Genomic DNA, 16,288 nt, shown 5'->3' on the forward strand with positions numbered 1-16,288 from the left:
CGCTATATCATATTGAGGGGAAGTCCACATATTACATGCAACATGGGAGTTGCCCCCAAAATTTGCATCCTTATACTTTAGTCTTCCTCTCCCCTGACCATGTGAAACAATGGCGCAAGAAATGGATCTTTATCTGCCTCTCCTGTCCCATACTATGCACTTCAAAAATCTGCTCCAGAGGTTCCTTCAGCCCTCCGGAGCAGATTTTGAGATTACACGGAGGGCTGATCTTTGGGGAAGAGCAAGGTAAAAATATGTTGCATGAGTGGAAGTCCATTCAGATGGTGTTGGATGCATCCCACTGATAACACCTGGGAACAGATGCAAGCCAGGTATAAATGAGATGCTGAAGGTTGCACAACAGGTATAAATGAGATGGCATGCATTTTGTGCCACCAGCTCATATGCTCAGTCCACGTTCAATCATGCAGTTGCAAGCTCATGAGCATATGCACATGTTAATAATGTGCACTGACAAGGTTGGGTGATGGCAGCTTTTCAATATCACCAGCCAAACATCATGGTCTGGCAATGTACCGCAATGTTGAAAAAGTAAGCCACATTGGCCTCAGCCTGTGAGGTGCTGGGTGCAATTGCCACAGCACTCACCAGCAGAGCCACCCCCGGTGCTCTCCCCATTTGGATGGGAGCCAGCGCTGAGCTGGGCTATCATTTAACTGCTTGGCTGAGGGGAGCAGCAGCCACACACTTCTCAGCCAAGCACTTTAAAGATGCAGAGGGAGGAACAAGCTGTACCGGCGCCTCGTGGATGCAGCTTTTTTCTCCCTCTGTGCAGTATGATGTATGATGATATATCACTGGTGAAACCGCCACCATTCCTGAGTCCCTCTGCTAGCAATGCTTGCTGGAGGAAGTGGCTAGTAGAGGAACTCAGGAGCGGTGGCAGTTTCACCAGTGATATAGCTGACATTGCGGTCTGCTCCTCATATATTGATATATCACCCAGGCTTAGAACTGACTGTTTCTTTGGCTGGCACAGCCTGAGAGCAAAGGAGAAGCCATGAGAAAAATTCAGAAGCCACGTGAAACTCAAACTCCTGTGAGTATTGTCTGCAACCTGGAGCATCAAACTACCACCATCATTAAGCAGAGGAACCTTGTCAAATATGGATGGAATAGGTGTTCCCCACACCTGACTTTCATGATAAGAGGCCTCCACGATAGGAGTAAGTCAGGAGGAACAGTGCTAGATAGCCTATCTTTTACAATTTACAAGCCTGCTTCCCCCACTCCTTAACACAGGCTGACAAAAACAAATAGCACCGACAGAGACCAATCATTCTTCAATAGCATGTTTTTCTTCCTCTATGCCCCATGGCCATTCATACCTTTACTCTCTTCACCTTTTGCAACCTTTGTGATAGGAAAGATCGTAGCAACATGGACACAGTCCAAAATAGCTAGGAGGATTTTTGTTAGCCTGAGCAGGTCACAGAAATTGTAGAAGCCAAAATAGATCAGGTTTCGGGCCAAGTTTACCACCTATTGTTTTAAAAAGAAACAAAAAATGGTTTGTTACAATTTCTATGATATGTACCAAAGCACCTGAATATTGACTTTCTGGCACCCACTATTCAAAGGAGCCAGTGTGGTACACTGGTAGACTTCAACCGTGGAGATGAAGCTCAGTGGAAGATCTCAGGCTAGTTGCTAATTCTAAGCCTTTCTCATTTGACTGGGCCACTGGGAGCATTGAAAGTTGGTAACACCCTGAATACCACCCTGAGCTGCTTGGAAGAGCAGGATGCAGCTATCCTTTATTTTTCAGAATATATAATCATAACACACCATGCTGTACCACTTCACTATACCTTGTTGTCATAATAAACATAATTTTCTGTATTTTAATAAGCATTCTACTGTGTTTTACTGATGTATTATATACAGAAACTGAATATTCTGGATTTAAATCTGCCAGTTCATATTTTTTACATTTTTTTACCATTGATTTTTGGACACCAACCTAAGGCAGTGCTTTTTCAGAGCGCTTTTCTCAATATTTCGTAACAGATCTCCTGCAATTGTTTCTGTGGGCTTTTCTGCTTTTTAATGACTTGCTATTCTTTTTGGTCTTTTTTGTATAGTTTCACTTATTATTGTTGTGCTTTGCCTGTCTTAGTGTAAGGAAGTTTCATCTGTTGATACTATTAGTCCAACTATGTGGGCAATTTAGGATTAGCTCCAGCATGAGTTAGCATCTACTGTATTCAGAGGTCTTGCAACTCAGCTTTATTTTTTTAAAAAAAGATATTTACCTCAAAGGTGAGTTTATTTTTTTCTTTGTCAGAGAAAGGAAATCTCTGACAGACAACATCTCTTAAATATTCCTCAACGAAGTCCATGGTTTGTGAAAACCGCTCCTTGATTTCATCTTTGGAAGTTCCACTGCTATCATAGCTGAAGAAATGAAACAAAAAACTTCAAATGGGTGAATGCCAAAGGTAACTTATGGTTCTTTTCCTTTTCTTGAGTCAGTCAGAAAGTACACAGAAAACTGTCTTATGCTGAGTCAGACCACTGGTCCATCTAGCTCCATTCTGTAACACTTTTAGCATAATTTTTTTAAAAAAAACATGGCTCCTGGAGCAAGCATTCCTGCTTTCCAAAAGCCAGCCACCAAGCAGTCACTCCTGACATTCCTGAATACGGTCTCACAGTAGGACTGCTCCAAGGCATTGTGCAAAGGAGCGAAAAAATCATCTAGGTATTTGATAGCCCTCGTTTCAGAGAACCATTTGATCACAAAATACTCACTCATCGATTGCAATTTCAGAAGGAATCTCTGACCACAACCGGGCATATTTTACTGGTGTCACTTGTTCTTGGGGATCTCGGTCAACGTGCATATGCAGCATCAGCCGGCAGAAGGACGCTCTCAAGTCATAAGGCAAATTTTCGTCAGACATGCAGCGAAGGATGAGATCTACATCTAGCTGGCCAGATATTTCATTTATAGCCAAGTACTGCCGATCAAGGCACATCCTAGCAAAAAGATTCAGCTGGTACCTTTGGGAGTTAGGAGAGAAGGAGAAGAGTATCATTTTGCTTGCCTGGGACTGAAAATTAGAAGATACCTCAGAGGGAACAATACAATGCATATTCTGATGCAGCAGCAGAAATAACACTTCTTCAGGAACAGAAGTACATTAGCAGTCCATGGGAGGATAAATTTCTCACTTCTGGACCCATTACATACACACACACACACACACACACACACAATCTGCATATAATTCAACAATACTATCATTTCTTTAAATCCAATTTGAAAAATATCTCAGATGAACTGCTGATGAACCTTTAAAAAAATCAATGTATTTTATGTACGTATTTTAGAAATTTGGACAAGTTCCACCAAACAAACATGAAGCCTCCAAACAATTTTAAGGAGTTTATAATACAAAAGTAGATTTGAACAACCAATTTTGCCTCAGTGAAAAATGCCACTTGATTGTAAAGAACCAATATCACAGCTGTATGAAACTGTTGTTACGGAAAGCATCATTTGAGAGCTATCTCTTTAACCAATTATATCAATTAACCTTGAAGTCTTCTAGAAGCTGGTTAACATTACAAATAGCTAGAGTCAGTTGTCTATACACTTCAGGTTACACTGCCATAGCCAAATATCGCTTGCGGTGTTAACCTGTAGTAGCTGAGCACATCCCGGTCTTCCTTCTGCCCTTCTTTAGCATCCTGAGCCAGCTCTCTGATACTCTTACTGCGGACCTCTTTGTTGCTGTCTCTCCAGAATAACCAGACTTCTTCCTCATCCTCACCAACCTCCAATGAATTCTCTCCAGACGACAGCTCTTCAAATTCAAACCGAGACAGGACCAGTCTAAGAATTGAGCAAGAGTGAAAAGCAATTATTCATATTAAATATCTTAATGAACCTACACAGGTTTCTTCTATTAGTTATCAGAAAGCCATTTTCGACCAGCCAACACTACATACAATGGCAACAGCACACCTTGGCGTAGGGTAAAGGCTTTGGTTAATTTTAAATCTACTTCATGACACACCTACTTCTAGGATTAAAAGCTTGTTGAAGAATCCATTGTTCCATCAAAAATAATAATCTATGTATTATCTGTATTTTCCCCAAATTGGAGGGGAAAAAATTTATGTGTCATTATTGTCACCGCAATCTTCTTATTTCTAAAAGAAAGTTCTTGAAAAACACCTCAACTTACTTGGTTTCAATGAGTATGTCTGCATTTGCTGGGTTTAACACAGCTTTACAAATCAGCTCCTGGGTCACCGGAATAGATTTGTTCATGGACACACAAAGATCTGAAAGGTAATCCAAGAACCTAATAGGGAGGGAAAGCCAAAGCCCATTAAACTTTGTACAATGTTTCAGATGCTAAAGAGCTATATTAAGGAAGGTGATAAAATATACCTCCCCCCACCCCGACAGGCCCTCAAAAGATTAAGGCCTAGGGTATGCAACAAATAACTTACCAGATGCAACTAACCTACCAAATCATTTCTTGTCATCAGACATCTCATTTTTAAAATCTCCTTTTCTACAAAAAAGTATTTAAAAAAATCATAAAATCAAAGAATTGTAAAATTGGAAGGGATCCCAGGGGTCATCTAGTCCATCCCTCTGCAGTGTAGGGATCTCAACTAAAGAAGCTATGACAGATGGCCATCCAACCTCTGCTTAAAAACATCCAAGGAAGGAGAGTCCCCCATCTCCTGAGTGAGAGCATTCCACTGTCAAACAGCTCATACTGTCAGAAAGTTATTTGTGGTATTGAGCTGGAATTTCCCTTGAATCCATTGGTCTGGGCCTACCCAGTGCTCTTTTTTTAGAAAGGGCCATTAAGTTGTTGCAGCAAATGCCACACTTTTAACATTTGAAGAAAAACAAAGGTGCTGTTAGTACATATCCTTGAGTATCCCCCTTCAAACAAACCAACCAACCGATCCTACCCTCCAGAGCAGGAGAGAACAAGCTTGCTTCATCTTTCATGTTATGATATTTAAAGATGGCTATCACAGCTCCTCTCAGTCTCCTCTTTCCCAAGCTAAGCATACCCAACTTCCTCAACTGTTCTTCATAAGGCTAGGTTTCATCACGACTCCCATGAAACCAGGGTTTATTCATTTTTGAATCAGCAGTAGATTTCACCCCATTAGGCCGCATCCAGACATTATAACACATGACAGAAGTAGGTGCCCCCAAAAGTATTCACTGGGTGTCTGCTGACAACAGCACAGGGCACAGGCACTGATAATAACCCCTACCTACCTGTAACAATAACCCCTTCAATAACTTATGTTGCACCCCTTCTACATCATTACAACTCATGACATTGTGTGGAAAGCTCACGAGTGTTGTTGGCACGTCAATTTCTCCAAGCAGAAAGACCCAGGCAGGCATGAAAACAGACTACTGACCAATCGTTCAGGTAGTTTCAGAAACCTACAGGAGTGTTTATGCACCGTTTATTTTGTCTAAGCAGTAGAAGGAAGAGTCTTCTCTTACCTCGGCTCTCTGTTTTTCCTTACAAGGCTAACAAAGGTATCAATCTCAGCAGCAGTAATGTGCTTCTCCAACAGCTTGCGGTTATTATGGAGCAGTGCTGTTATGGTGTCTTCTGCCAAGACGTCATACCCAATTTGCTTCTGCATAAAGCCAAACTGCTTGGCTATATATTCCTTGCAAAGAGAAAATGGGTGGGGTGGAGAGAGAGAGAGAGAGAGACACTAGATGCTTACTTAAAAACCTTAGAATGAAAGGAAATGTGAAATTATCCATGTATATTGATTTATTGATGTGATTTTTTGTTTTTAGGAAAAGACTACTGAAAAGCAGGGTGTGCAAGATCCTTTTGTCATATGAACTGCCCGGTCTAACTTGGATCTGCAGTTTCAGTTTGCAATCAGCCCAATTGTTCTTTGCGCAAGTCATAGTTTTCCCCCGGTTTGGGTTTAACAGCAAACAATTGTTATTATTGATCATTACTGGGTGGTGGTGGGGAGGCTAGAGAATGTAAATGATTCAAAAGCCTTTACACCAAGCAGTTCAGTTGTCCTTTATGGTTACATTTTAGAAACACACTAGACTGTCTCAAACTCCTTGCTAACCTGGTTCTTCCTGTAGTCTTGTTGGGAGTGTCTCAAAACTCTGTAACAGAGCCGACATATGTGTCTGAAAGGAGCGTGGCGTTGGTCTCCAAGTTCTTCTAGTCTCAGCATTGGTCCATCTCCACAGTCAGTAAATGGTGCTTGTAATAGCTTGAATATCTGGCAAATTATTTTAGAAAGAAGAAATGAATCAGCATTAACATTGCAGCATTAGAACCATGAGTATCATCTACACAGAGTCTTGCCTTAAGTTTACCATGAGACTGAAGTGATCCTGTCTACTGACAGCCACTTCTGTTTCACCAGAGGCCGTGTCTACATGCCAGGATCCTTGCCTACAGCAACTAATCACATGATGGAGAAGCCTATATTGCCAAGGTGCTAAACCCCATACATATGCAAATTAGCATTTTAAAAAATAGGCTTCTGAGCATGGCAGGTGACACCAGACAAGCAAACTTCCCCTTATAATCCGTTATATAAGGGCTGGTTCACATGTTACAGTAGACCATAGTTAAAGGTTTACCAAGAATGAGCAGATTGATTTACTTCATTCCTCTCCTAACATGTGCGGAAGCAATCAGCCACACTCCTTGGCTGAGTGTTAAGCCCAAATCAAGTACCATAATTTGTTTTGCTCACACCATAACCGGGAAGTCAACAAGAACAATCACTGGCTTTAGATCATGTTTGCTTGGAGCAAATATTCATTACTGTCATGCAATGGGCTGACACTTTTTCGTAGACATATTCACTATGACTTCAACTTCTCTCCCCCAGTTAGCATACACCCATCACTGTAGATGTGAACTTCAGATATTTGCCCCACTATTCACAACTTACATTGAACAACATTTGATATTTTGTTGCCCATTTATTCAGGGTCCAATTTCACAAATACTTCTCAATTGAAATCTGGGATTCTGGCCAGGGATTTATGTTGTGGCATCTCTATTTACAAGTCCCTTGTCCCAAGAAGTCCAGACCATCAGCTATTTTATTTGTGACATCTATGTCATCAGAAACAACCTTATTAAACACAATTTACTGCACCTGTTTCAAAATATTTTGCTCCCTCATTAGCTTTTGTCGTTCTCTGTTTGGCTTTGAGAACATGACTTCAAGCACATCTTGTCCAGAATTTGTTCCGCCGGTAACAAAATATACCAAATCTTCCAGCAACTTTGTAACAGACCTACAGTTTGTTTGTTTTGAAAGAAAATCCTAGCTGTTAATCCAAAATATAATATGAACAGTGAAAATATCACCCTCTTAAAATAAATACAAGCCACTGAGTTACAACGAAGAAAAGGTGCTCATATTAAAAACAGAGCACTGTATTCAGAGCCACTCCAAAAATGTATTACATTTAAAAGTTCAAAGTTATATTTTGAGTAATTGTTGAAGGAGAGGGGTTGTTAAATTCATAGGTATCAAGGAAATTGGTACAAGAAACACATGCAAGATCATTACAATATGTAACAGTTTTATTATTGACTCCTTGTCTAACAATCCCTAGCGTTTTAAAAACTAAAAGTAACTTGATGCTTATTGTTGCAAATGCTACTTTTCTGTACCACTCTGTGACATCCACCTGATAAGCAGTATATACGGTAAGTAACTTAAATATTAAATTAATGAATGAAATAAACAAAGCTGCCTTCTCTGTCTTTCAACCTTTGTCTTATGTTGGAGAACATCTTTTTTCCATTAAGAAGCTCGCATTATTATTTTTCCTTACCTCCGTTCATTCTGGGTTATTGTCCCCTTTTCCAACTTGCCAGCAATGGAACCCAATACTTTGCTTGCGTCATTTGCAAAATCCAAGTCTCGGACTTCTGCTGGAGAAACTGGTACTATAGCAAAAGCTTCTTTGTCCTCTTTTACTGGAGAGGTGCCAATCTTTAAAAACAAGGCAATTTTAGTCACAATCTTCACAGAGAAAACGCTTTTGTAATGAAGACCCTGGGGAAACAATGCTCAGGTTCTCCAAACATTATTGTGAAATTGTGGTAGGAATAGTTCCATTACCACAATAGGCAATTCATTGTCTTCAATTATCATAGTTCAAGCCAAACTCATTGCTTCAGATTCTTCAGTTTGTTTTTAGTGAATATTCTACTATTATCCATTGGAGTTTATTTTATTTTTTAATTATGGGCTATGATCTGACTTCTGTTTTCCCCTTTGACTCTAGTGCTAAACCAGAAAAAAGCAGCGGGAACGAGGAAGATGATTTGTTAACCACTTATCTTTTCTGATGAAAAGCAGTACACCAATGCTTGAAATAAATAATTGGATGAGAGACTAGCTACTATAAGGGTTTAAGCGTTGAGACAGTAGAGGGACTTGCCATTAGACAAATGGACAAGCACTCAGCACGAGTATCGTACCTGATACACAAAAACCTTTGGAGGTCTTCCAAGAGATACTTATTTAAGATGCAAAGTGTTAATTTATGTTCTTCTACTATTCCATTTTAATAATGGACTGGTGTTGTGCCCAAGCAATGCTGTGTGAATCATGTCCTAAATAAGAATTGTGTTCATCATTGTCTTCTCTGAAATAGCTTTATTGGTAGCAGAAGAGATGAGATACAGATGAGATTCCATTGCATGACTTACTTTAAGCATCACAGGTTTTTCTTCTTCTTTATCAATGGGGATATTTGTGCTGTGAACCCAGGTATTTGTACACAAATGTCTAAGTCTGACATAGGAGTTCCTAAAAAGAACCAGGTATTATTTATATTATTAAGCTCTACAGTAAGCCAATACTTTTCAAATAAAAACAACACCTTTTCAATCTCCTTTTAATTTTTTACTTGCAAGGTTTTATTTCAGCTGGAATATGAAATGCAGCCAAGTCTTAAATTGCAAGGTATTCAGTATGTAATGACTTCTATGAAGCCTGATTCACTATTTCAAATGATCTTTCCCAGGTACAAACAGGATGCTAGTTGCAGAGGTGTAATATGACACTGTTTTTTTTAAGGTGAGATCCAGCGTTGTGCTGGCAGCTGCAATGCTTCATCCTGCAGCCCTCAGCTATTCCAGAGGGGGGCCCCCAACTCACTGGCACAGATTTGTGGGGAGTGCTGTTTCCTAGCCATAAACACATCAAGGAAGCACTGGAAAATAAGTCACAATTCATTTCTGCAAAAGTGCTGGCTTTTGTAACTGTCTGCCGCAGCTATCCAAGACTGCCTAGCAAATGGTCTGGCATTTTAAAGTGGTCTCACAACAGCTGCAGACACCTTCATCATTTATAACATCATACCTTGGGACAAGGCTGTCTCCCCCTCGTAAAGTAGTGGGGTCAAGCTCAAAGATGGAAGAGATATCATTTCCTTCAGGCACAGAGACTAAAGAGTATGCCATCTTCTCTGGAGTATTATGCAAGCCCCTTCTGGATGCATCCTGGTCAGCATCCAGCTGTGGAAGAAATTGCAAATCAAATCAACATTGCAAAGCTGCCTGCCCAGGCTGGAAGGCAGAGCACCTCATGGTTATAACTGAAGCATTTCAAATATAGATACAGGCACAAGAACTCAATGGCACATCACAATCTAATAGGGTTAACTAGAACTGGGCAGAAGACTTAGAAGCAACAGTAAACCATCAAGCTGGGTTGTGTCAAAGTCACAGAGAAGCCAAGACATAGCCTAGGGTTTTCCAGAGCTCCTCAGTCTCCTAGAAAGGACAATTCTACCCAAGTTAGGCAACCCAAATGACAGCTGCCAAGTTTTGGCAACCAACAATTAATTTATATTTGTTCTCATTGTTTTAAGGGCAAGTTGATATCCTCTTAACCCCTGAATTCCGCTTGTGTAGGGAAATCTACTTGGAGGGTTGAGAGACCCTCTGGAGGAGCATGAAAGGTGGTGTAGAGGGCTTCAGAGAGAAGGGGGGAAATAGTGGAAATTGCCTCCCACTAAAAATAAATCTTATGAATTAAAAAAACTGAAGGTTCTTGGAAAGGCCAAGGATACAAAGGGGAAACAATGAATTATCTTTTCTTCAGTTTTTATAACAAATATGAAGGTGCTGGACCACCCTGAGATCTGTGGCTATAAGGTGATATGTAAATTTAATTAATTCATTAATTATATTGTTAAAAAGCTGAATTACAAGAAAGCAACCCTAAATACAAAAAGGCATATGATTTTTACTTGGAGGAAGTAACAGTTTCTATGGGTACATGCACATAAAATAAGTAACTGCAAGCGGCTCGTCCACCCATCTTCCTAGAGGCAAACTTGAATCCCTTGCAACTCCTCCACAGAAAATGTGAACAATCCCTTCTGCAAAAGCACCTCACGACGAACTAGAAACATTGTCCAAGAAAACCATAGCGTAGAAGCACTCCGCAGCGCTGTAAGTGAAAGGAGGCAGAGGAAAAGCAAAATTCAAACCACCGAACAAATCAGATGAGGAAAGGTAAAGCCAGACCTTACAAAAAGTGGAGTTTGGAGTGAGGGGAGGTAATTTAGTTGAGGCACCACAAACTGCCCTTGCAGTGTATGGACGGAGCAGTAAAATGTAGATCTAGAAGGGGCAGCATAGATCACCTGTATAGATTCTGGCCCAATGTCATGCTGAGTACACTGCCAGATATTTCTAGTTCAAAAAGAAGAGAACTTAAAGGAGCCTGATTTGGTTGAAGTGGAGCTTCAGGGAAGTGGGAAATTTCAACCTTTTGGGTTACATTCCAAAAGACAAAATTGTGCCTTCTGCGCAAGAGACTGAGCCCTTGATGTCTTATTTTACTATATGCTTCTGTATCCAGCGACCATCTCCACACCATCTTGTCATTTCTCTTACACATCCTGTACATTGTTGTACAGGAAAAAAATCAATTTGCCTCACACTATGTTTATCATGCTTATGGTCTAATCTCGCCATCTGGTGGTTAAAAGCAAGAAAAGAGGAAATTGTGCAAGTAAGACCTCCACCCTCTGTATGTGTAAGAAACGTAGTTGTTTATTGGTTTGCACAGAGTTTCCCCTTAAGGCTTTTGGAATGTTGCTTTTTTCTGTTTTAGAGTAATATGTAACAGAGGAGGAGAAGATAATGATGCAACCCTTATGTCAAGACAACAGCAGTGCCACATGGGCCTGTGCCACAATCATGGGGACCTACTGGTTCTTTCTTGTGACACAGTTACTGGCAAGACAACTCATCCTATTCCCAAAGCCCATAGCATTATGTAAATGCTGTGGACAACCTTGTTGTGCACCCTAGTGGCTCAGCACCCATCTAGCAAAGTCCCCTCACCCTTGGACAGTGGGAAATCATGCTCAGAGTGCACAAGACCCCAGATGCAATCCCTGATTACACAGAAGGGATATCAAAGAACTACAGTCGAGAAATAAGTTAAATTAGGCATTCCTGGGATTCCTGCTATTTTACTTGATTTAAAGCAAACCCTGGTAATAAACTGATAAAGCAAAATACCAGGCCTGTTAAATTATTCTTTCCCTCCCAAGGAGACTCTGACAGTATCTGTCAACCACAAAAGTGACCCCACCAAAACTTAGCATTTCCTACAGATTGTAGTGCAAGCAAAATGTGTTGAAGCTAAAAAAGAAAATAAGAAAATGAGGAAACTGGCAGCCATTGGCTCTGAGCATATAAGGCAGCAATCTCTGAACCTCAATAAGCTAGTTCTTCTCATTAAAAGGACCATGCTGCAACAGCCTCCTTCTCCTGAACCTAAGTACTTTAGTCCTCTTCCAGCTTCCACTGTTTCTGCTTTCGTATTTGAAGCATTTCTCCCACTCTAACCAAAAGGGCTCCCAGATTGGCTTACAGAAGTAATAAAAAAGCTCCCTGCTCTCAGGCCTACAATCTAAAATAAAACACACACAAGGAAAATGTGATGTGGAGGGAGGAAGAAAAGGGTAAGTTAAGGAAGCTGGTTATTTTTAGTTACATTTCTTATAACAACCAGCTGGGATGGAATGGCTGAAGGCAGACTGAGACTCAGCAAAAGGGATGAAATAGACTTGCTTCACTTGTTAGCACTTTTCTCAGCAGTTCCTTCATTGTCTGCTTTACAGATTGATTTCAACTTCAATTAGCATTGTCGGATTGTAAGCCGACAGGGGAATGTTGGAAATTGGACATGTTGATGAAGGTGGAGATGCTGGCTGCAAGGAAAAGCAGCTGGGTTCTATATTTAGATGGATGCAAGTTGGATCAGCACCACTTCGGAGAATTGACTGAATCTACCCTTGTTTAACTCCTGCCAACCTAGCAGTTCAAAAGCATGTCAAAGTGCAAGTAGATCAATAGGTACCACTCGGCGGGAAGGTAAACGGTGTTTCCATGTGCTGCTCTGGTTCGCCAGAAGCGGCTTAGTCATGCTGGTCACATGACCCGGAAGCTGTACACTGGCTCCCTCGGCCAATAAAGCGAGATGAGCGCCGCAACCCCAGAGTCATCTGCAACTGGACCTAATGGTCAGGGGTCCCTTTACCTTTACCCTGTTTAACACAGCTATAAAGTGGGGAAAGGGGTTTTGGGTGGAAGCAAAGAAAAGAGGGAACTAATTTAATTCCTCCCCCCCTCACTAATATTTAGGTTCAGGGCTAGGGCGCTTCATGTGTGTGTTTTGAACACTCTGCAGGACCCTTCTTCATAACTATATAAAAAATATATGAACAGCATTATTTTGTGTGACAGCCTATATCATGCATTCCAGGACCTTAAGTGGTAAAGAGAATTTGGGTTTGACATATTAATGATGATTGCAGTGATGACTTACCCACCCTTCATGCAAAGTCCCCGGGCAGGTTACAGCAATTAAAGTAGAGTGTTTAAAACAGTTCAAAAACAACTTACAATTGCTGCTTATAGTTGCATTCCCATCCCCCCCTTCTCCTCCTGTCCCCCAAGTTCTGTGTTGCAGAAGGCAAAGCATGATAAAATGTTGGAAATAGCTATGAGAAACAAGCACCTCTCACAGCATTAGCATGTAGAAACAGAAAGGGGAAAACCCCAAAATTTCTTTTTTAAAAATTATCTGAAATCAGCAACCTTGTAATGAAACTAACATGTTATTGAACTTCCTCCGTCTTTTTTTTCAGAAGTTACAATTTTTTGATAAGTGTCCTTAAGGGCTTTTCCAAATTCCCCTGCCCTCCCCAATAGTTCACAACTCTAAATAGGAGAGAGTCTTGTCGCCCTGGGGTGGTAATTCAATGCCCTTTGCCAGGAAGGAAACTGTCATTAGTACAGGGGAGGGAGCTAATCTTCGGTGCTGCTTCCTAAAGGGTGCTCCCTAACCCTCTAAATCTGCTCTGGAAGGTCCTAAATGCAGGGGGAGGGGGCTGCAGGGAGATATCTCTTAAAACCACCTCAATCCCCCATTTTGTTAATGTATTCCTTCAGCCAGTAAATGAGCAGCGCTGAATGAACAGCACAGAATACCCACCTCTGTGATTTGCTGCGCACAAACCACCATTAGAAACCTTTTAATAGTTTCTGAAAGAGCTGAACAAGTCTCCTTAATTTAGCACTGAAATCATGTCCTTCTGGTTACTGACACTCCCACTGTCCTACACAATATCCTCAATCAGGAGATGGGATACAATTTCCTGTATCTATACATATACTTTCTCTGTCTCTCTTTACACACACACACACACACACACACTTCCTGAGGTCCTTTAATTACAGCATCTTGCTTCCAAGTGCTTAGAACCCGGTGAAAATGCTGCCGCTCAATTCACAGACAAAGATCTGCAGTTTCACCTCCACTATTTGTACACAATGTGCTCCCTGCACCACATAAGCATTTCGAACTGCAACAGCTAGCTTGGCATATTCAAATGCTGACACACACATCCCACTATTATCCATACATTGGAGACATGACCTTCAACCTCCTACAGTCTGGAGGACAATCAGCATCTGCATATACCATACTTCCGAAAGACTAAGTCAGGAGTGGGAAACATTCAGCTCCTTGTTTTTTCTGGTCATGCAGCACAGAAAATGCTTGCTCACTGTTCTGGAAACTTATCAACAGACACATCGTTTATTACAAGCAAGAGTGGAGAGTGACTACAATTTCAATGGAGGGATATAGTTTCCCTGTTTCTAAGGTAGAGAAACACTGTTCTAACCAAGGTGTAAGAAGGGTTTTATAACATGCTTGGATATATAAAGGTGAGATTACAGCAGGCAGAAGGATAGCAGATTGTTTAGCTAGGTATCTTACCTAGGTAACTAACGATTACCACAGCCCAGTATCACTAGAGATGGCAGTGGAAAACGCCACGTTAAATACTTCATCAATTAAGAGGTTAACAAAAAGCTGTAATACTAACCCTGCTTAGTGAGTAAGCCCCACTGAATTAAATATAACTTATTTCTGAGTAGACATGGTTAGGATTGCACAGTAAGCTTTGATTTGTCTACATGCTTGCCAATCATACCAGGGCCTGTGTCAACACCAGTGCTCAAATTACAGGGGGCAGGTGGGGCTTAGCCCCCTTATTTTTTGTGTTGCCCCCTTAGAGACTTACTTTAGAAACTCTAGAAGCATATCAGGGGCATAATTTAGCTAAAATTTGGGGGGGTAGGCAGGGGTTGAGTTTGTGGATTTTGTTAAGGGCCCCCTCAACTTCCACTCCCCCAATAATTTGAGCACTGGTCAGCACCCCTTGATTAGAGGCAAGAGGATACTCTTGCCTATACTTACTGAGGACTGACATTCCTGGTAATCTTCCACATAGTCAGGATTTACCTGATGGAAGAGAATCACAAGCAGGTCAAAACAACAACTAGCTTTCCCCCCCATCCAGAATCTATAACACAGTACACAATGAGCATAAATAAATTCATAAAATGCTATCATAGCCGTGCTATGGCCAGCCACTCACAAAAGCAAGCTAAGCAACTGTAAGGCTAAAGCAAAAGAAAAACCCATCAATGTAGTGAGCTGGCTCAGCTCTTTAATATGAACAAATTTGTGCAGGACATAAGAAGAGCTTGCTGGATCAGACCAATGACCCATCTAAGTCCAGGATCCTGCTCTAACAGTGGCAAACCAGATGCACGTGAGAAACCTGCAAGCTGGACAAGAATACAACAGATCTCTGTCCACTTGCAATTCCCAGCAAGTGGTATTCAAAGGCATATTGCCTCTGACAGTGGAGGTGGAACCCAGCCATTGTGAATGTCGCTAGCCTTGTGGCTCCATGAATTTGCCTAATCCTCTTTTAAAGCCATCCAAGTTGGTGGCCCATGGCTGCCTTCCATCGGATAGCGTTCCGTTGACTATGTGCTATGTGAAGAACTTCCTTTTATCTGTTCTGAGTCTTCCAACATTCAGCTTCATCGGATGCCCATGAGTTTTAGTGTTATGGGAGAGGGGAAAAAACTTTTCTGTATCCACTTTCTCCATGCAATGCATCATTTTATAAACTTGTTTTATGGTACCTCTCACTCATCTTTTCTCTAAACTGAAAAGTCCCAAAGGCAGCAACTTTTCCTCACAGCGGAATAGCTCCACCCCCTTGATTATTTTGGCTGCCCTTTTCTAACTCTACAACATCTTTTTTGAGGTGACAGTATCAACCAGTTCTAGATATCACGGTTTTCAGGGAACTTTTTTATTAAAGTACATCCACAGAACTCTATAGTAGGAAAGTCACTTATGGAGAGAGTTTAGTCTTTGTTTCAAGCTTAATTCAGAGAAATGTCGGTCCTGCCTAACTTGCGACCCCTTCAGATTAAGATATTCTTTCCAAGTCTCAGTTTAGTAACCCAGCACTTATCCTGAGTAACAGTACCTATAAAATAAAGGAGGATGGCAGCATGTTAGGAAAAGGTTCTCGGGATACTGACCTCTGCAGCTAAGTAGTGTCCAGTGGCAAGATGTTTGAACCGAAAAAGGCTATTCCAATATCCCGCACCACCTCGACAAGGGTCATGTTGTACTACCTGTAATGCAATAAGAAGAGATGCCCTTCCATAAACCACCTCTCATTTGACCTTAAGAGGTGAACAAGAGAATGGGCCAAAACTAACAGATAGGATGAAGAGAACGGGGACGATCAACAAGAAAAAAGTTGTCTAAACAGCTATGACAAAATATATTTCCAAAGGTTTCAGGTAAAAAGTGCTTGGTTATCTCAACATGTTTGTGATAGTGC

The 16,288-nt window shown here is 41.1% G+C and overlaps 1 protein-coding gene across 8 annotated transcripts in view; it reads right to left on the reverse strand.

The window, feature by feature from the left end:
• The window catches only part of ITPR1 (inositol 1,4,5-trisphosphate receptor type 1), a 198,376-nt gene that overhangs the window by 108,117 nt on the left and 73,971 nt on the right, over positions 1-16,288 (reverse strand). For 6 of the 8 annotated variants that reach the window (XM_083722098.1, XM_083722100.1, XM_083722099.1 and 3 more), the window contains exons 10-22: positions 15,981-16,076; positions 14,833-14,877; positions 9,403-9,557; positions 8,748-8,847; positions 7,865-8,025; positions 7,177-7,318; positions 6,124-6,282; positions 5,522-5,694; positions 4,218-4,337; positions 3,668-3,862; positions 2,776-3,027; positions 2,277-2,418; positions 1,350-1,503 (exon numbers count right to left, since the gene is read on the reverse strand). In XM_083722098.1, coding sequence (XP_083578224.1) covers positions 1,350-1,503; positions 2,277-2,418; positions 2,776-3,027; positions 3,668-3,862; positions 4,218-4,337; positions 5,522-5,694; positions 6,124-6,282; positions 7,177-7,318; positions 7,865-8,025; positions 8,748-8,847; positions 9,403-9,557; positions 14,833-14,877; positions 15,981-16,076 — 1,894 coding nt within the window. The remainder of the gene's footprint in view (positions 1-1,349; positions 1,504-2,276; positions 2,419-2,775; positions 3,028-3,667; positions 3,863-4,217; positions 4,338-5,521; positions 5,695-6,123; positions 6,283-7,176; positions 7,319-7,864; positions 8,026-8,747; positions 8,848-9,402; positions 9,558-14,832; positions 14,878-15,980; positions 16,077-16,288) is intronic. The other 2 variants (XM_083722101.1, XM_083722096.1) reach the window with 1 other exon arrangement.

The sequence above is a fragment of the Podarcis gaigeae genome, assembly GCF_964106915.1.
Source record: "Podarcis gaigeae genome assembly, chromosome: 2".
NCBI classification, from domain to species: domain Eukaryota; kingdom Metazoa; phylum Chordata; class Lepidosauria; order Squamata; family Lacertidae; genus Podarcis; species Podarcis gaigeae.